The sequence below is a fragment of the Pyxicephalus adspersus genome, chromosome 7 (assembly GCF_032062135.1).
Source record: "Pyxicephalus adspersus chromosome 7, UCB_Pads_2.0, whole genome shotgun sequence".
In the NCBI taxonomy this organism is placed as follows: Eukaryota; Metazoa; Chordata; class Amphibia; order Anura; family Pyxicephalidae; genus Pyxicephalus; species Pyxicephalus adspersus.
Genome location: NC_092864.1, coordinates 37,472,440 through 37,494,230, shown reverse-complemented (window position 1 = coordinate 37,494,230; position 21,791 = coordinate 37,472,440). Strand labels below are relative to the sequence as shown.

Here is a 21,791-nt window from a genome sequence, read left to right as displayed (position 1 = left end):
TAGTGTTTCCCTACAGTACAACATTTCTATTCCATATACTGTGTGTAGTGGTTCTGTAGTGTGGACAGTACAGCACAAAATATATTTTGCGCACACAACTATACTAAAATCTATTAAACCAATACATAATACCTTCTGTATACCCTGTATAGTAATTATGTACATTGTACAGAATATATATTATGTGTCCATTCTGTGCGCAGGAAATGTCCAGACATTGTGTCAGTCCTCACTACATTGCTGAACTCCAGATGTGAAGGATAACTGTCTTCCTAGAATCCCAGCACCTGATTGGCTCAGGACCTCACAACGTCACAGTAGAATCTTTTGAGTGATGATTCAATTAAGCATACAGTAACATAATGGAAGTGATAGGAGACAGCTGGAGCACCGGATGCAGTTACCTATAGCAACCCATTCATTCTTTTTTCCTATGGCTAGGAAAATGAAGTTTAGATTCTGAATGGTTACTAAGGACAACTGCACATTGTCCTTGCACTCATCTACATCCAACCTCTTAAAAACCCATCATGCAATCAGCAATTTCTTGCAACAGCATCCTAAAAACAGTCCTGTGGCCTTTTAACAAAATACATGCACTACATGCAGTTTTACCTAAAATGCTTTTAATGACAATCAAGGTGCACAAAACAAAAGACACCATCGATCTATAGGCCAGTGCGAAGTCTATCTTGGCCAAGTGCGGTAATCTATAGCAACCACTTACAACAGTAATAAAGTCCAGTTGCCAGAGGCACATCTCTATTGCCTCCTGCACTGTGTAAGACACGGCCTTTGGATACAAAGAAAATGTGATATACATATATATATATATATATAAAATTATAAATATATATTAGGGTAAAAATATATATATGTAAATATATATAGAAATAAAATGATTACAAATCGAAATACAACAGTACAATGCAAGCACAATACAAGCAATGTAAAAAAAAAAAAAAAAAGAGGCATACACAAAAAAAATAAAGAAATAATATAAAAATAAATAAAAACAATTAAAAATAATAAACAATATAAAAAAATAAACACAAATAAAAAAACAAACAATAAAAAAACACAGCACTCGTTTGTCACATGTAAAACAAGAACAGAAGTGTAAATAAAAGTAACATTGTAACAAAGATGCAGGGAGAGGGGTCCAGCCTTGGCTCCCAATGTGATACAATGTAGACTTCTTGATGGCAGCGCTGGGATCTAAGAGGGAGCCCTGAGTAAGTTGAAGTTCCATTGGGTTCTAAGAAGTGTGATTGGTGCAAAATGTTTTCAGTCTTGTATCCAGTAGGATTTAGTGACGAAGATAATGATGGCAAGGACTTGATGGCTGGGGAGGGGGAGAGAGAAAGGAGAGGAGGGGGGTATAGGGAGGAGATGAGGTTGGTGGGGGGAGAAGAAGAGAGAAGAGAAGAGTTTTTTTTTTTGGGGGGGGGGTGGATAAGGGAGGTGGAATTTAATTTCTACCACTAAGCGTTTGCTAAGACTTCAAGGTATAATCTAACCCAGATCTTTTCCCACAGAGAAACTTGGTGATCACGTTTTTCACATGATGCTCACGTTTGGTGCTCAATTATCCCTCCCCACAAAGATAGGTGGCGTGTGTCTCAGGGTCTCCACTCTGAACAACAAGAAAAAAAATGTCATTAGGAACAGCCTAACGTCACGTCAGACCGTCCCCAGGTTCGTGTTTCGTGAAGTGGCAGTGAGAGATCAGTACTAACCTGCTCTGCAGGAATAACGGTCCATCCCTGACTCTGTGGCTTTACAATATCTCCAGGAGCTTCTCCTCACTTTGTTCCTCCAAAGCCTAACCCTACATGGTCCTGCACACCTCATCCCAACTACCCACCGGGCTTTAAAAAACAAAACAAGGTAGGTCCTTTTCATTATCTTTCCTCCAAGCTCCAGGTAGAACCCCTTAGCTGCCCCTTTATTTTTTATTTAAAAAGAAGAAAAGGCAGGGACCACCAGAACATCCTCCCAACCTTCCTAAGCTCCTTCACCTGGATGGGCAGGTAGAACCAAAGCTTCTTTTTATGTATTTTTATTTTATTTTATTCACACAGAATCTTTGCACAATTTTACACAATTACGTGGAAGTTGCTTTTTTATTATTATTACTATTACCTGGCTGGTTTGGTATTTTACACCCTTTCTCATTTTTAGGCTTCCTTGTGACTTTTTTTGCACACACATACAGTTTTTATTTTATTTTCTGGTTTTCCCAAAAGTCCCTTACCCAGGCTAATATTTCTGTTCATTTAGCAAGTTTCAGTTCTGTAAATTTTATTTAATGGCTTGATTTTTTTTTTGGTGTATTACCTAACACCTATGATAAACAAGAAGTGAAACTTTGGAATTTAGATGGGGTTTATATTGTAAAAGAAAAGCGTATTTTTGAAGGATTCTCCAGGAATCTAAGTAGGGTATCATTTTGTAATTTTTGTCTATGATTGGCACTTTTCTTTTAATGTTTCCTGCTGGTGTAAATATATATTTTTGTGTTTTATTCTATTGGAAGTCACCTACACTGCACAGGGAAGCCTTAGATTTCCTAAAACACACCAGCAATACCTTACGCTTATTCCGTGCCCCTTCTTTTTTATTTACCCCCTAAATATTATTTTAGATTATAACTTTTTTAAAATTACATTTATTTTAAACAAAATTGACAGCTGTCAAAAGCACTTAGTTGTGTCTAATATTTAGTGGAACCTATAGTGCTTGTGTTGGCCAATCTGTTCCTTGTTTGTTTTAACACACCAAGAGTTGAAATTGTCCTACACAGCCCCATACTAGTGTGTGTGTGTCATTTGTTTGGGCTTGTGTGTTTATGTATATGGGAATTAGTAAACCTTGCTTTGACACTTTTTTTTAAAGAGAGGCTAGTGGAGAAAAAAAACAGAAAGAGGCTAGGCGTAAGAAGTGGAGGCTAAGCATTAGATCCTAAATGGAATGAAAAAAAAGGTTATCCTGAGCTTTAAGGGTTAATTGTCCTTGTCTTTGGGGTTGCATCTGTTCCATGTTTTGCAGCCCCTGTTTAAACTAACACTCCCCTAACTTAGGAGCAACAACTTGAAATCTTGGGCTCCCCCAGCCCCCCTTCTCCTCCTCCTAACCACCCCCCTCTTCTACATTTTGACAGAAAGTATCTAAAATGTAACTTTTTTCCCACATTAAGGTTTACACCCCTAAACAAGAGCTGCTTTTTTTCTAGCACCCAGTTTGATGTCACTTACTTTGGTCAAAGGAAAAGGGGGGTTGTTTGGAGGCTCCAGAGCCTTGCTCACATCTTAGTCCTCAGAACCTGGGGTGTCATTGGCAGCCCTCCTGCTTGAGCAAAGGCTTAATTACAGTCAGTGTCCACGGATCTGCATATCCTATTACACTCAAAGTTGAGCTGAGAGGTCTGGGCGAGGATGTGAGTTGCAGAAAAAGGGGGGGAAGCTTTGAGTCATCAGTGGAGAGAGTCCTGTGCAAGATGTAGATCTGCTGGGATCTGGCTACCGGTGCTTTAATAATAAAGAGCCCCATACACAAGGAGTGAGTTGGGAATAAAATAAGAGGCAGACAGGGGTGCTCTAGGAAGATCTGGGGGCAATTCTTATAAATGGGATCTATCAATGCCCACACTGTGCTGTGTTTGCTCGTTGTCAGAGTCTCCTCCTGAATCTGTCCATGAGAACTGGCGTCTGATCCACTCTTATCAATGAAGCAGGACATGATGGCGGATGGCCCCAGGTGTAAGAGGCGAAAACAAGCCAATCCAAGGAGGAAAAACGGTAAGGAAATGGGGTACACAAGCCCCCCTTTTATTGGCATCTTCTCAGCGCTTCTTCTTTTGTGCAGAGTTTAAGGGATCTGATTTGCTAAGTGTCCAGGGATGGTGGACTTGGAAGTCCCCACTTCTCCAAGTATGAAGCATGGAGGGGAGGCTTGCTGGAGTCCCCCTAGAAAACTTTGTGCAGCTCATATAACGGTTTGTGTAGAGCTCAGGCAATGACAACACAGACCGCTAGCTTTCCTTTCTTCTCTCGCAGGCAAAGGGCTGGACAGGCAACCACAAGCAGCAGAGACAGCAGCAAGAAGCTAAGCCACCCAGCAGCAGCTGCTTTCATGCTGGGCTAGCTAGCAGCAAGCCTACCCCCACCTTCTTCTTTTTTTCCCTAGCCGAGCCTTAGCAAGTCCTACAAGCCAGCTTTGTCACTTAGTCGCTGCTTTCTCGTTTGTCTCAATGACCCCCAGACCCCCTTCATGTTCCTAGGAGGAGGGGGGCTGCAATACAAGGGGGTTCTGCTTCACAGATCAGCCAAGTATTCTGGGGATCCCCCTCCCCACCCTTGCTGAGCTAGACCTTTTTTTTTATTCTTTAATCAAGCTTGGAATTAGAGAACACAGGGAAGCCTCAAGGCTTTGCTACTTTTTTAGGTGTGTTGTTAGCATGTGGATTGGGGCTACACTTCTTCTCTTCCATAGTCAGGGAGCTTTAGATAAACCAGCCTTCTTCCTAGATCATAAGCCCCCCTTCACCAGCACTTTTCTACTACTTCAGAAAACTTTTATTGAAAGAGCTAGGCAGAATTGTTCACTAGGTTCTTCGCCAGGTTTAATTATCTGTGCCCGGCTTCTTTTTGTTTTAACTCTTAACATGCCAAGTGTCCAAAAACTTTATTACATTCCAAGTTTTCGTTTGGAAATTGTGTCGCTTTGCCTTGCATTGCTAGTGGAGGTGGTGAGCCAGAAGGAACAGGGAGATAGGGGGCTTTTAGTTGGGCACAGCCCCCTTTGATCTCTTTTTGCTTATCTTACTAATTTAAAAAAATAGCTCTGGTCACACAAACCAAGGAGACCTCCCTAGCTCTGCTATCTGTCTATAGTATTTTTTTTTTTTTTTACCCCTGTCTATCATAGTTTAAGGTGGTCCCCTCTATAATCCCAGACCTCCCATTGCAAGCAAGACTAAATTTAAGCCCAGGGTACAATTACATGTAATGTTTTCATTCGCCCCTGGTCCATAAGACCCTTTTATTAAATGCCCCTTATTGATTTTGTTTCTAATCAATGTCTATGTCATGGGGACATCACTCCCTTTTGCCAGAGTGCAAGGGCAAAATAAATTAGAGTATATATACATATAATTTGAAAGACTTCCAGCAAGTATTTGTATTTCTTTTCATGCTCAGCTGAAGTTTAGTTTAGTTACCTCTGCTAGGTTGCCTTGCTTATCTTGCCTCCTAAGCTGTTCTATCTCATGTAAGTCACATGTTTTGTGGTTGATGAGCTACAATTGTCTTACATATTTCCTCCCCCTTAAAATAGTTTTTGTTGTAAGGTACAGCTATAAAAAGACTTTACAGTCACGCTGTAAATCAAAAATGACGTGAAACACACCTGCATCTAGGCTATATTTGACATCGCTTCGAACTAGAAGTTAATATAGGTGTTTTTGGAGACTAACGTGACTAATTGTGGTACTTTACAAATGAGTAAGATATTTTTATTTTTAAGGATTTTTATAAAAGCAATAAAAACAAGCATTTTTGTACAGTTACATTAAATGGACATTGATTGGCTTTAGTGCTACAGTTCATCCCTGTTACAAAGCAGTTGGCTAATATTTTTTTGTCTGGCTTGCAGACTTGCTTGCAGAGTATACATTAAGCTCTATCCTTAGGGAATAACAAGGGTTTATCTAAAATCCTGTGCTTTTTATTTTTTTTTCTTTTCCTCTCTCATTTTTTCTCTAGTATGACAGCACCGAGTTGTGTCACTACTGATAACATTAAATATAATGATTGTTATCACCAGAAAAGTCATATTTACAGCCAGTAATTCAACAAAAAATAGAGATGATCACAATAACCAGTATACAATAACAGAAAAATAAAAACCCCTAACATAGCAAGAAAAATATGGATTTTGCTACTAAAATCACTAGATGTGGTGCAAAAGGGCATGGGTGGAAATAAACAGGGCTTAAAAATTCAAAAACAAAAAAAAAATAAAAACTTGTCTGTTGTAATTAATCAAAAGGAAATTGTCAAAAATGCTGGAATAGATGTATTCAGGCAGCAATGTCCAAGCTGTGATTTTTGCAAAGGAAACCCCTCCGAAAGTTTCACTCCTTAGTCAGGTGACTTTTCAGATTGTTACTTTGTAAGTTCTAAAAAGCGAAATAGAATGTTGTAATTACAAAAAGAATGTTGTGATTACAAACAGAAATCTGTGATAACAAAAAAATCTACAAAAAAATACACCATAAGTCTTCTCCAGATATGCTGTTTACTGCAATTAAACTTTTTAGATGCTAGAACAACCATCAAGTTATCCTGTTGTTTCCCTGTTGGCTGATTTAATTTTTTAAAAACATTTTATGAACTCTGATCTCCTTTAGAAATCAGCATCATTTTTTTCTTTGTGTCTGTAAATGTAACAGTGTTTGCAGCGTTTGTCATGAAGTTCTCTACAATTAGGACATCACTGACAAGCTAGAGGAGGCGATGGTGATTGCATCGGATTTTGACTTTATAAACTTTACTTACAAACTTTACAGTTTTTGGTTTTTAGTTTTAGTTTATGTTTTAATTTTGTTTCTTTAAAAACAAAACTGAGATGGATAGTGTAAGCGTTTTCTGTGCATCAAGAAAAAAAAAATTCAGGGACACTTAAAAGCTGCTTATTGTGAACGTTGTGGAGGGCAGTTTAGTTATCCGATCCTGTGTGCTGTATTGATCTTTTTGGATGAAGCTTTGATCTCTGTTTAGCGTTGGGATGTTTTGTCTTCCATTAGTGCCATGTTTAGATATATTTTTTTACCATCCTTTAAAAGAAATATAGAACAAGAATTATAATTTATTTGTTTTTCCCCTACAATTTACACTGATCTTTACTCTTTCCTTGTATAACATTTTACAGTAAAAGTCGTAGTGCAAAAAATAAACATTTAATAAGGACAGATTTTATATAGAATTATGGATTATTTAATGGTATTTTTTTTTTTATCCAATTCAGAATGGTATTTTGCTATCAAAACTAATATATGTTATATATATATTAAAAATATATATGTATATAATATATAAGTGTATTTATATATATATATATATATATATATATATATAAATAGACACACCAATTTTATACCCTTTTATTTAAACTATTTGTAGTTCACCATATTCATACTTACATATATTATACATTGTTTTTTTTTTGTGGTCATGTACTGTTTATATATATATATATATATATATATATATATATTATTGTGAGGAGCTTTAGACTTTTTTTGTATTTTTTGTTTTGCATAAATGCATACATATATACATATAAATATATATATATATAAAACTTCATCACCAAAAGCTGCTTTCTTGGAGAAGGAGGGTTCAAGCCTCATCTGTGTACAAAGCAACGCTTGCAGGTCATTAGGAAATAAAGCAATTATGACACAGGGGCAGTTAGTTGTAGAATTGTGCATTGACCCTTAAGGTGGGCAGACAATAGCCCTGCATAGAGAAGACGTGCTGGGGAATATACCCCTTAAAACTGTTTTCTTTGACATGTGTGCTATTGAAAGGCTTTAAGGTGCATTCTCCCCTGGTAAAAAAAAGGGGGCTTTGTCCCCCTTCTTGTATGCATGGTGGCTTCCCAAGGTAGTCTGTATTTTGTGGCTGTCACACATGGGGGAAAAAAGGGGATGCAGGTTCACTGTGTGACAATTGATTGTCTTTTTCCCTGATGGCGTTCATTTACATGTTTATAACGACAATAGTGCTCCGCGACACTGTACTATTCAGGGCGACATTCCCACAAGGGGACAATTGTGTGAACAGCCTGGCCAGGGGACACCTTCCTCCATGGCTTGGGATGGCTTTTTAGAAGAAGGAAGAAAAGGGTTCTCTTTACACAGCATTGCACAGTGGAGGAATAGCTGGGGCTAATTAATTAATTGCTAACTAAAGGTAGATTTTTTTAGGCTGGTCTGCTAGGGAACAGGGCTTTTGTATTAACTGCAACTGGATGTAAGAGAAAACAGAATAATATATATTATAATAATTATGAATAGATAGATAGAAAAGATAGATAGATAGATAGATAGATAGATAGATAGATAGATAGATAGATAGATAGATAGATAGATCCCATGGATTTATAATGGAGATATTATGGACCCCCCATCCAGGGCTTTATGGCGGAAGTTTTGTTGTGTCTCTGGATTGTAAATTGACCCATACACACACATACACAGTGAATCACACATCAGTAGCCCCCTTGCACTGCTGCTGTTGCTGTTGCTGCACCGTTAACTGAACCCCTGACACTGTGGTCCTGTGGATGCCTTAGGTACCATTTCACTTTCGTTCACATCAATGCTGACCTGAATGCCTTTCATATCTGATCCGCTGTGTCTCTCCCAGTAAACATCCCCTGAGGGATGAACAAAGAAAGGAACTCTTCTTCTCCTTAATCACAATTCAGCCCTTTCACCGCCGGCAGGGTACATTTGCATTCTGCAACAGAAAGCCAAGATGAAAAGAAAAAAAAAAGAGTGAGATGTTGGGGTGGGGGGGAGCACAGGGTGTATGTAGTCTGAGTAAAATAACTTAGGTGTTTGTAGTTGTTTGTTAGGCTTCCCCTAGTTACAAGCCTTATATAGCATCTTTGGCCCTACTGACAGCCAGATAGTGTTACAACAGGGGACTATTCGTGGCCTTTGCTTTAGTACTTCAGGCATAAAAAAAAAGTGTCACAGACAGATTAGTCAGGCCTGGTCAACCTGCGGTCTCGTAGATGCTGGGAAACTACAAGTGCCAACGTACGCTGGCAGCCTAAGGGCATTCTGGGTCTTGTGGTTCCGCAACAACTTCCCCATCTGGCTGCAGGGTGGCTTTACCTGCAGGACAAAATTGTGAATGTGAATTGATCACAATTACAACAAAAACATATACATGATGGGAGTTGTAGTAAATTAAATCTGTAGTATTTTTTTATTATGAGCAGATCATTCCGAGACTTGTAGTTCTTGCAGGTGGCATTCACCTTCCTTGCAAATCCAATGTGTATAATCAACCAGCCATCAAGAAAAGAGAACTCTGATTAGGTAAAGAAGACAGTTTTTGCTTTTCCCAAATTAACATTTTCATCTGAATGAAATACAAAGTGCCATAACCTCAGATTTTCCACTGCTTAATGATCGGTAGTGGCAGCATGAATGTAAAAAGTAAATTTAACATACCTATCTTACTTTGCATGCTACAGATCGACTCTAAGCTATCCAGAAATTTAATTCTTCTTCTTCTTGCTTTTTTTTAATGTGACTTATTTATTTATTTTACATGAATACCTAACACCGAGTTTTCTCTCTTGTCCTGCTGAAGAATTTTTACAATTAGAACTGTGATTTCAGAGTAAGGTGCTCATTTGTCAAGTGAAAGGGTGTGAGATTTTATGTGGATAATGAGCAGGAAATATCTTTGATGCACTCATCTATGCAGTGTTTCAGATGAGTACCAAAAAAAAAAAAAAAAAAAGGCCAACACAAAACCCCCCCTCCTTTTCCCCAAAAATACACAGAAGCTTGGGATATATTTTTACTTTTAATGAGAGGTTTATTTTTAAAGGAATCCTAAGTGCACAGGAGTATTTAGGCCTATAGCAGACGTAGCTGTCAGAATTTTTAGGTTTATTAAAAGGATATAAAATGTTGAGTTTGCTGGGGGGGGGAACACAGGGAGGGGGTGGAATCAGGGTCTCTCTGGCAAGTTCTTCTCAATTTACCTTGCACACAACTGTCTTTTCTGGCAATGGCAATGGCTTGACAATAACAGATTAATTAGTAAGATGGAATTGCAACTTGAAATGCGATTTGTATTGTTAATGGACGCAGTTTTCAAGCAATAATAATGTACTTTTTTGACGTGCGAGGTTCCCCTGTAAAGTAAATAAGATGAGTTTTGTGTGTATGAAGATGATGCTGTTTTTGCCTCCGGCCTGGTTACACAAACCGGCCCCTGTTGTAAAATTCATTTTCAAAGGTATTGCTGCTGAGAGTCTGCCATAAACTTTAGCCCAGAGGACTTCAGCGCATGATAACCACTGGACATTCAGAAAAGAAACACTTGCTCTCATTTGATTTTGAAGTCTAGGAAAAATGTTGCGGCATAATAACAAAATATGCAAAAATGTTAGATTATCAGTATGGAAAAATGAGCTGCGGAAATCTGCACTTGATAATATTTCAAATTGTTGCGTTGTTAAAAATTGTTTAAAAAGCAATAGAAAAAAAATATATTAAAATAAGTTAGGTCTTATTATTTTTTCTAAAATGTTGGATTTAGTTTTGAAGTTTTTTTGTGGCTTTAAGATACACAGGTAACAGCCTATAGAGCATCTTTTGCATTCTTAAAAAAAAAGAAAAGAACGAGATGTTACAAGTTTTAAAGAAACATGTGACACAGATTTGTGATTCTGTTCCCAGACGGTCCAGGAACATTGGTACAAAAAGGGATTATCCCTACACCTTCAGCTCCCCCCCCCCCCCTTCCCTCTCTTCTATCCCCATGACCCAAGCGATGGAGGATTTAGGCAGATTTACTTCAGTAAACACCTTTGGACACTTGGGGAGGAGGGGGGTTCAGGATTCGGTTTGCAAAGGGAGCCTTTTGTTAAAGAGAGGTTTTACTGGGCAGCTGTGATATTAACCTACAGAGCAATGCTGGAAAAACTGCTTAACTCCTTGTGAATTAAGTACTTTCACTCAACAGATAAGATCTGTGTTTTATTGAGTTTTCTTTCAAGACCCCTAGACGTAATTGTTCCCAAAGAATTTACATGTTAAATAAAAATGAATCCCTGGTACAATGCTAGCCCATCTCTGTACCCCCTGTGTGATGAGAGGCCTGTGTGCTGGAGAGATCAGTGGGTATGTGGTCTGCCCAGCGGGGTAAGGCCAAAAAGAGAGCCCCCCACCCAGAATCCAAACTTCACTCACTGGATGTCATCAGACTTGTCAAAATAACTCCCTCGCCTCTGCCGCCTGCAACAGAGATGTAACATGTTCTCGATGCAGGGCTGCTGGGGCTTGGGCAATTTACTGAGCAGAGGACACAATCGCTTAATACTTCTCTAAACATGTTTCACTTATCCAACGGGAAGTGGAAAAAGAATAGTTATCAGGCAGAAAAAGATGAGGGCAGAGGTTTCAAATGTATACAAGCTATAGGTAATAAATTAATCAACTTCTATATGAATGATATTAGAGGATAAAACTTTTTCTTTGCACAAAGTGAGGGATATACAAAAGCTGCAACAATATTTCAACAAACTGAAATGCATAAAACATCATAAGAATTAGCCAGAAATATAAAATGAAACGTATATTTATAGGAATATTACTAGCCATACATATGCAATATTTTTGATTGAATAAAGTAGATAATCAGTTTGATGAACGCATTGAATCAATCAAAATACAATCAAATGCTTGTTCTTTTCTATCGCAGATTTACAATCAATTAATGTAGATAATTGATTCAAAGAATCAGTTAAAAAAATAGTTTTCTGTTGATCATTTTGATGTTTGGTAACTGAACAGGCAAATTTTTTATTTTATTTTTTTTAAGTTTTTTTTTTAATACAGATCAATTATCGAACAAGTGGAAGATGTATTAAATACTTGTAGTCAAACGCGAAGGTTTGAATTATACGTCGATCATAAAATAGATTAAACTTACGATTGAAAGAAAATTGCATAGTGTATGTTTAGTATTAGATGTACATAATATGATAAAGCTATGAGGCCAAAGTAATATTAACTTGTAATCTAAATCATCGCGATTCTGCAAGAAGCAAAATTAAAACTAATGCCAAATAAATGTATCAGACATACAACACTCATCGACACACGCATGAACGAACACACATGCACACATGTACAGTTTAGGAATTTGTAAGATTCAAATACTTTATAAGTTGCTTTTTTTTAGTTCTAAAATGTATCCGCCTTATTTTCTTCTCCCAGCTTACAAATATAGCTGCCATTATATAATTAGCCCTTCAATTAGAATGTATTTCTGGAACTGGCAGACCTTCTCCTATCTCAGGGTTCTATAACCTAAAATAACAGCACGATTTTGGAGACTACAGAATATATATTCCCCTGCTGTCAGGTGTAGCCATATGATTATCCACCTTTAACTTACCCTGATTTCTTAAACATGTTGGCATCTGCGTACAGCTGTTGATTTGGAGCTTATCCATGTACAGGTGTTACTTTTGGGTTTAAAGACAATTTCCCTTTTTAGTTTGGTAAGTCAAGTGTCACTGTGGGAGCAGTTAGCTAGGTGCGAACATGCAGACTATGAGACATGACAAGATTCAAGGTGTCTGTTATGTCGTTACACCTTGTACGCAGACAGTTCCCCTTTGTCACAGCCTCCCGGTGATTTGATTTCAACTTCCCTGGTAGGTGATACAGCAGTTTTCAAAGAGAGCTTTACATGTGGAGCCCCCCTCTCCCTAAAATCCACGGTGACAGAAACTCGGCACAGTGATTATGAAATGTCAGAGTGTATCTCGGGTTTTGTGCTTGATCTATGAAGCTGCAGGGTCTTGCGATGGATAGGGTTAATTTGGAAGTTATTTACCATGAGCCCTTACCCATTTTAACATAGCGTTAACGTATTACAGAGCAGAGAACGGTGAATGGTTTTCATCAGTGTGGCTTACAGTCTAATGTTTCAACACAAGTCTTACACGTCTAAAGGCCAGTTTAGGCCGCGGCCAGTGAAATTCCGGGATGCCTTTCAGTTGTGGGAACAAAGTACCTGGGTGACCCCATGCAAAATAATGGAGAACATTTAGCACATGCATATTCAGGTTGTGGCTTAATTCAGGATATCAGTGCTGCAAACCATTTCTAACATTCCAAAAACTTTGTAAATAACAGCCAGAAACTCCTTCATATCTACCAGTGGTATATCTCATACTGACACTTAATACAAACCTTATACAAACAACTGTTTGGTTATGATAAGCATACACAGGAAGAAGTTTTTTTCCCAGTAGGAAATCCACTGACCAAGCAGTTTGCAGGCACCATGCTTTAGCGTAATCCTACCGGCTTCTACCAGTTCTTATCACCTGATGTTTCAGCAGACAAGTTTCTGCCTTTTTTATTGTCCTATGCCTGAACAGAGACCAGATCAATTGAGCAGTAGGAACATGCACCAACAACAGTCAAAACTCACATGGCCTATTGATAGGCAATTGCTATGAAATTTGTGAAACCGAATCAAAGGATTTTACAGTTTCATAAGCGGTAGTCATATCGCATCTCCGATAAGAAAGGACTGATTAGTTGTAAGTGTTGCAAAACTGTCAAAAATTGTTGAGGTCTGAACAAGACCATGCAGCTGCTACAGCATCATTTTCACATCTATGGCTTTATATCCTTACACCAGTGTACATAGAATATGGATCTGCTAATGGTGGTCTGGGTCAGTTGCAGGCTTCTAATTCAGAATCTGGAAGGTGTTTCATGCTTAGCTTGGAGCTAATACTTGCTTCAATTTTGGTAGACAATGCATCCAATTTGAGTATTTCTTGTGATATTCTTGTACTGTAGGGTGTAATTATGAGCATGGTGGAGTATCAGAGGTGCTTGCTGATGCTCACAGCTAAATTATAGCTTTTCATTACATAGGCAAGGTTCTTACTGCCTTCAAGCATGGTTTGTCGTCAACATTTACAAGGACTGGTCTGCAAAGCCTTCCGGGTTTTCAACCCAACCAGGAACTCCCCTCCCAGCTTGGTTGATAATTTTACCATGTAAAAGGAAGGGGACGTCTCATTTCTGTACAATTTAAATACAGTTTTTCATTGAAATACTTTAATAAATCTACACCCATTCTAGTAGACTTTGACATTACTAAATTTTTGCCAAATCTAAAAGTGATTGCACCATTAGATCGTAATATGTGTAGCCAATTTATTTTGTCCAAGATGGCATGACATCACAGCTTTAATCAGCCAGGAACTTCCCTGGTGATAAGATTTGCCAATGAAGCAAACGAATGAAAAAGGAAACATATTACCTCATTCCTCCCCTACAATCCAAGACTTTATTAGCCATGCTATTTAATGTGCCCTTACACAAGTTAGATCAGATGTAATAGTGATTCCTGGGCGCCAGCATTGTAAGTCCCAGGGTGACACAGGCACCGTGCAAGCTGGCACTGACTGTCTGGTTGGCAGAAAAGCCATCTGTCAAATCATCCAATAATGAAGTGTTATGTTATTCGTATGAACAATCAGGCATAAAGCATTGCTTCTGAAATTTAAAAAAAGTTACAAATTAAACTACATTTATTTAGTAAAATAGGTGATCAGGTTGTGGGTGCCTGGTTATTGATGTGGTACTTTGCATGCAGTTTGTTTGTGTGTGTCTGTTGACCTACTCATATATTCAATACAAACAGGCTTATTTAATGACATAGCGTACAGCAGTGCTGTGAACTAATTCAAGGCAACCAATCAGGAACCAGCTGCAAAAAGCTTGAAGCAGGTAGATCAATGAAAGTTGATTTCTGTTTTTTATGCATCCTTGCACACAGCTGCTCTTTTTATTTGAGCCCTATTCCAAAAAAAAAAAAAATTTCAAAGTGCTAACTTGTAAAAGCAACCAATTAGAATTTATTCTGCTGAAGTCAGATGCACATGATGGATTCTGATTGGTTGCTGGCTTTTTGGTTTTATTAATAAAGTCTGAAGTTGTTAAAATACCCAAACATGGAGCACGTTTGATAGTTTGCCAGCTTGGAAGACCTACTGGTTCTATTTGTCTGCATCTAGAAGAACTAAGAGTTGGATTACCTAAGCATGTAAACTTACGCTTATAGCATCAAAATTGCCTAAAATGCCCTACAGAATCTTGATTATATTAGGGAAAGATAACTATACCTGTGCCTGAAGGGAGAAGGGAAGATCACCTTCATTATTATTATTCAATGAGATGATTTTAGAATTTTTTGGTGAACTGCCGAACCCCACCTATAATTCCAAAAAGCATAGGAGGATCCCATTCCAATTAGATCCAATTTGATCCAGTCTGCCCAGTTGCTGTATGATGAAGAAATGATTATGAGTCTATGGGCACTCCTTGACTACTCCATGCATCTTTTGGCTTGGGGTAAAAAGTAGAATAAGGTGGCACCTGGAATCAGAAATAATGTAGAAATAAACATGGGTGATCTGAGTATGTTCACATGTCATTGTCCTGTAGTCACAATCTACAAATACAAATTCAGACAGCATGAAACTAAGTCATAATGGTGCTTGGAGTCCCTATTAAAGCGAGGTAGGAACAGCACTGTTCAGCTAAGGTCATAGATAACCACACAGGAAGAGAGGTAAGAGATAGCAGAATCTTCTAGAGAAAAGGGAAATACTCAGGTTACAACATGCGGTGAAAGGTGCGGTCATTTGGTAACAATGACATGAAGATTTACAAACAGGAAAAGAGAGGTCAGGATTTATTAGATATAACTTTGAATAAAAATGCTGATGTAATAAATTCATTGCAGGCTTAGGTCAGTAGACTTTATGAAACAATTCAAACATTTCATTAATCAGTACTACAAAGGGTAACTAGAATGCCATAGGCCAGCCAAACATGACACTCAGATACCATTACCTTTATTAATGGTTTGGTACTAGCATCCGGTTTAGCATTGGAAGGGGAAAAGGAAGAACAAATATGGCCCCAGACAATAAGGCAGCTCTTAACTTATTAGGAGGATATGAGAGGGTGAATCTAATCTATGTTTGACTTTTTTCTATCTGAGTTTTTTTTTTAAATAAATTTACACTAAATTATGTTGCATTTAACTACTCAATCAGGTAAAGGTTTTTTTCTTTAAAGTAAACCTGTCTGCCAGTTTAAAGAAACTTGTTCTGCATAAAGCAGGCATTGCACGCGCAATTGTGCGAGGCAACTGTTGCCTCCCTATATTGACTTATTTGTTACTCTTTTTTCGTTGTTACCAGAGACCTGACTTTTTGGCTACATCCTGACCAATTGCCATCCCACTGTCCAATTAGGTTTTCTGTTGGAAAGGATGCAGGTGATTTGGCAGGGAATAGCTCAGGTGTTATGGATTTTAGTAGGAACTGAAAGCAAATCAAAGAGGTACACCAAATATGATTTCTGGACTTGCAAAGTTTTAGTGAACACCAATGGGGTCACTTTTCATCTTGCATATTTCAGCAAAAATTCTGACTATGGTATAACTGCATTTCATTTTCTTTTCTCCATATCTCATGAATTGCTCCTCTTGTGGTACAGGATGACTGGCAGAGCCTTTTGCTTTATAAAAGCCCATAATACATGTTCCCTTTAATGTCTTCTATTCTTTTAAATTACCTTGCCAAGTCAGTCAATGCATATTAGAGGTTCTTGGAGTTAATCAAATATTTGTTCCAAAAGACGGCACAAAGTCACCGCTCACACAACTTTACAGTCTAATACTGTGAACTTGAAACAGTTAAAAAATATATAAATTTACCTTAATTTTTTTTTTTTTAACAACACGTAAGTGTTAAAACGGAATGGCCATGTGACAACTGATCGCACATGGGTTGATAAAATTTAAGCATCAAAAAGAGGAAGTCAAGTTTTAAAACCAGCAGCCAACAGTACAAGCCGTGGAGTTTAACACTTGGGCAGTGAATAGGTGTAAGATAGCCATGGCTTGTGAGTTTAGACCATGGTGGATATGTCAGAATTTCTTTGATAGGTAAACTATGCTTAGAATGTTTCAGGGACTGTCAAACCGTAAAGCTGAACAAAAACCTCCACTGGGACCAGGGTGAGAAACGAACTTCAAGGCTTCTCTGCCCCTGGTCTAAGATTAATTTCCACCACCCAGCTCATTAGCATCTCCATTTACAGTTACACACTTCTAAAACAAAATTGCAATGTGCCATTATTCACACGTGAATGTTTGGTAACTGACTGTAAGTAATAAATTATACAAACAGTTGTTTATGTTTTTATGTGTTATAGTTCATATACTGTTGATCTTACAATCTATTATTTGGACTCTGGAAGTATCTAGTATTGTGTGAAGAGATCTGAGAAGCCATTATGACTTGTTCAATGTCACAAGGAACTGATTTTAACACAGTTACATCCTTTGTACATGAAATAATTTATACATTTTTGTTTTTGCATGTTTTTTTCTGTTGTTGTATGCTGCCAAATAATAAGGGGTGGCAGTCATACCAACATTATTTTTTTAACCCTGTGCAGTTTTTTTTTATTATTTTTGTATCGTTATTTCTTTTCTGTATTTATGCTATTATATTTTAGCTGGCCTTTGCCAAGGTTGACATGTCTCTTTCGTGGTGATATCATGCAAGGTTTTAACCAGTTCTCTTTTGAAACCTATTGGGTAACAAAAACAAAACATTAGCAACCAAAAAAAATTGTTAAAATAGAGTAGTCCCTTGTAATTAAAGCAATTAGGCTGCTACTTTTAATGCCTGCTCTGTTTTTCTTATAACGGCAGTTTTGCTTCAGCAGTTACACTAATTCTGACAGCTGTAATTTCAAAAGGATGGGAAACAGTGAACAAGATGTAGATCAGTGATATTACACGTAAAAGCCCCCTGTCTCTTTAACCTTGTTGGTTTTCGTCTCTCAGAGGTTACCTTTTCCCGATGGTGCAAAATCGACTTGACATAACTGTTCATCAGTTTCTGGGTATTCCCTGGAGGTATTTCCATCAGATCAGCCCAGTCAAGCTTCAAGTTGAAATTGGCAGCCCAGAAACTGACAGGGTAGAGACTAAGAGAGAGACAGCTGAAATGTAGGCAATAAACTGACAACATCAGAGTGTAAGAGAGACCATGTAACTCTCTGAGTGCAAGGAAAGTATCAACTGGAAGGTTTCAACTCTCACAAGCTCTGATTGGCCTTTAATACGTTGTCGGCTTTGGTTACAAGTTCAACGACTATAACTGACACGGGATGTCTAGACCTGGGTGAAAAATTGTTGGTTGACTTTTTCAGCTGTCTCTTTAAGTGAAATCAGATTTTTTTTACTCTTCCCTTAAAAGTTAGGCCAAATTTTTAAGACACTCCCACGTGTTTTTTAATATCCGTGGCCGCCTGCCCCATATCGAGATAGACACGGTAAAACATATTTATCGGTTGGTTTGGATTTAGCGGGCCTTGCATTTTATAAACTGCTTTAACGTTTTGCAATAAAGTTATGGAACCTTTGCAAAGAGTTTAAAATCTTTCTGAGAGTAGAAGGAATGGGGGGTTGCCCTTTCTCAGTCTGAAAAAGAAAACAAAAAGCTCCATAGAGTTAATTAAACCAGAATAAAATAAACATTTCTTTGAATAGTTAGTCAGTTTACATTATTGTTTGTTCAACGATATCCTGAAGTTCGCTTCTGAGCAGAGATTACTTTTTTTTCTGAAAGCAGCAAAACATTTTTTTTTTAACAAAGAGGGTGGCTGTAATAAAAAGTATCACTCTACAAGTTGAGCATTATTGCCATATACCAATTTTTTTTTTTTTACATTATGTTGATTATTAAGTCTGTGTTACTTCTTCGGCAGACATAAGCTTTGCTTTCAAACAGTGTTTTAGCCCTGTGTGTGTGTGTGACAGGCATTGGCTGATGCTGATACCCATTCGACAGGCCCTGTTGAGTTTAAATGGTGTGACGGCCCATTTTTGTTAAGCTTTGAACAAAGGCATAGAGATGGCATGCTGGCACCATGGGCTTGACACCCTCCTCCCCGATCTAATACTCCCTGTTCGTCTTGATATTAAAAAACTTTAGGTCAGAACAATGAGTCTTCATAGGCCAAGAGCAAACTTAGTTTAGAGTCTTAGGATAGAGAGAACAGGGATTGGAACATCGCTCTGATTTCCATACAACAAACAATTAAAACAATACCTTCTGATACCTAGGTTGCTACTTGCCTCCAAGCTGTTATCTATTTGAAAAAATGGGGGATTGGATTTTTTTTTTCTTATGAAAAAAAGTCTTATTAGGAGGAAAGATTTATTTTTTTCTTTGATCATTTGTTAGAAGTGATTATTGCTACAGTGGATTTGCCTATAAGCTTCTCCGGAAAGGTTAGCTCTATTTCCAAGCGTTGAGAATTGCTTCGACTTTTAAATTGACAAGTATAATTCAAAACTGCATTCTGTGGATAAGATGAGATGATTTACAAATAAATGCAAACACATGGATCAGCCGATGCATGGCTATAGGATGTAAGATCATTATGAAAGTTGACACAATGGTGCTATAGCATAATTGTTTTACTGATCTGAGCAGAGTGACTTTTCTTTGCAGTCATTGTTTCTCCTATGCAGATAAACTTGCCTATTTTAACTCTAGCACTCACAGTGGAATTACGTTTGACTTGTTTGATGGGTGCACTAGTTTATGGGTGCCCGTTCTTTACATGGTTGCATACCCAAGGGCTTTTGGTTGTATAGGTAATTATCATCAAGCCCGCTGATTTGGGGTGTAATAATCTTTTGGCCGGGTTAATCCTCCTGGCCAATCCTCATTGGAAAAGATAAATGTGATGCCAATTGTTTGTGCACATAAGCATAGGGGCAATATATTTTGGGAATTGGGTATTCTTATCTTGAAGCCTCCACTCCAGCTTAGGTTGGCCAAGCTTGGTTCACCATCTGGAACATTGGTGCCATTGGTTGCAATAGGTGTGTCATGTACAAGTTGAATAAAATAGCTTTAACATGCTTCTTCTCTTCTTTATGGAAAAGGATCCATCCACATATATGATAGTATAGGGTAAGCTGAGAAAAAGAAGCAAATGAAGGGATGATAGAGCAGCACTCCTAAAAAACTTGCCAACTGTTTTGTGGCACATAGTTTTGAATTTAAAGAAAACTATTCAACAAAACATCAAAAAAGTAGCAGTAATTTTTTTTTTGCCATTCGTTCTTAGGCCAACATACATTTAGCCCAGGCCCACAAGGGGATTATGATCAAACAACATTATCCCACACCAACCAATCATGTATGAATCAGACTGTTCTAATTGACCACTAATGTTTGATTGGTTGCTGTAGGCTACTGTCCTTTACATAGTATTGTTGTGTTTTGCATTACTATGATGTAATAAGGAGCTACTTGTGAGGTTGTTATAAAGTGATTAACCCCTTGCTGACAAATGCATCAATGCAAAACATTCTATGGCAATAAAAGCAGTGTACAACAAGGGGTTAAATCCATCATTAACTAGCAATTTAAACAAGTAGTCCCAGCCAAAAGCTTGATTTCTTGATAAACTTTTATTGTGCTGGAAAGTAAAAAAATGCTGTTTTACGTCACAGTTTATCAAATGGACTTTTTAATAGCAACTACACAGTGATCCCCCAGATCTGAAAATCAAAGTCAAAATCAGCCTCATGTATCCATTTCCTCCTTTCTTTCTTATTATTTCCTAAACCAAGTCTCATGACAGTGTTATAATTATTTGTCAGTAGCTCACCCCCCCTACTACCACCCTCTTCCAAAGAAGCGCAAAAGCTGGACCCCTTTCACTGTATTAACCTACAGACCCCATTAGCAGAGGAGGGCTGCAAAGACAGATGTTCATCTTTTAGAGTTAACATAAAACAGCACTGGTCCATCCTCCCCTCCCTGCAGACTTTTGAAATCTTTCACTTAAGTTGCATTCTGCATGTGATCAAATAGTAATGATGTTTCTAATGGCCGTGATGTATAGGAGATATTGCAAATGTCTTATTTAAGTAGTGTAGATCTGGCTACTGTTTAAAAGACAGGAACTGACATCGGAACCTTGTTCAGAATGGAACATCTTGTACTGAGCTTGTTTATAAAGATTAATATATATGTGCAAAAAAAAACATATGTGATGTTGCATATTCCTTGCTGCAAATTTTAATCAAACAGATCAAATAGCATTTCAAGAATCAGTAGCACAATCTTTATCATTTTCTATCATTTTGCTATTTTCTTTTAACCAGAAATTGTTTTCTGATAAAAAGAATTGTATGTGCAAGCCATTGTTACCAATAGAACAAATTACTGTAAGTTCTTACCTGTAGAAATTTCCCATCGCACTTGAAACTTTGTATTGCTGATGCTAAAGATTTAATTTTTTCTGATTTAATTGGATTAAATCGTGATGCCATATTGGGAAGGGTCATCATAACATTTTATCAGCACCAAAACTTTGCTCATAAGTTAAAATAAGTCCATGCATTTGCAGCACCTACAATACCTCAGTTGCCTGTATCTATCTCAAGCTATGATACCTGCTATAAAATTCTAATAAATTACCTAGTTGGTAGTGTGTGTGACTGTATGAATAGCGTTCTATTTCGCCTGTTTAAATCACCTCTTGTTTTTTTCCCTTGCTTGAAAAAAGGAGGACTTACATTAGACATTGACACAGATGTGCAGGACCTACCCCTCTTCTCAGACCGACTGCAAAATATTTGTAAGAGGACAGACTCACAGAATAGTAGGTCCTTTTCCCAGTGTACCCTTCTTTTCATTTTTTTTCTATGCACAGTCGCCTCCTGTTATGACAATTCCTTTTAAATGTTTGCGTTGGTTATCATAACTGTTATAAATCTTTTTGTAATTAGAGCTATGAGATTGACGTCCCTGAGGAAGCATTAATTGTTTTATCTTGTCAGTATCTGTCTTCCAATCTATAAATAAGCACTGCTTTTTTTTTCTTTTTA

At 37.7% G+C, this 21,791-nt stretch overlaps 1 protein-coding gene and 1 long non-coding RNA gene across 6 annotated transcripts in view; one reads left to right on the top strand and one right to left on the bottom strand.

The window, feature by feature from the left end:
- The window catches only part of LOC140335487 (uncharacterized), a 38,715-nt gene extending 35,329 nt beyond the window's left edge, over window positions 1-3,386 (bottom strand). The window contains exon 1 of the long non-coding RNA XR_011921713.1: window positions 3,258-3,386. This is a non-coding gene — a long non-coding RNA (uncharacterized lncRNA). The remainder of the gene's footprint in view (window positions 1-3,257) is intronic.
- Window positions 3,387-3,477: 91 nt separating this feature from the next.
- The window catches only part of ZEB2 (zinc finger E-box binding homeobox 2), a 105,545-nt gene continuing 87,231 nt past the window's right edge, over window positions 3,478-21,791 (top strand). For 2 of the 5 annotated variants that reach the window (XM_072418122.1, XM_072418125.1), the window contains exons 1-2: window positions 3,677-3,800; window positions 21,470-21,565. In XM_072418122.1, the coding sequence (XP_072274223.1) occupies window positions 3,728-3,800; window positions 21,470-21,565 (169 nt within the window). In that variant the 5' untranslated portion in view covers window positions 3,677-3,727. Of the gene's footprint in view, window positions 3,801-21,469; window positions 21,566-21,791 lie in introns of all 5 variants that reach the window. The other 3 variants (XM_072418121.1, XM_072418123.1, XM_072418124.1) reach the window with 3 other exon arrangements.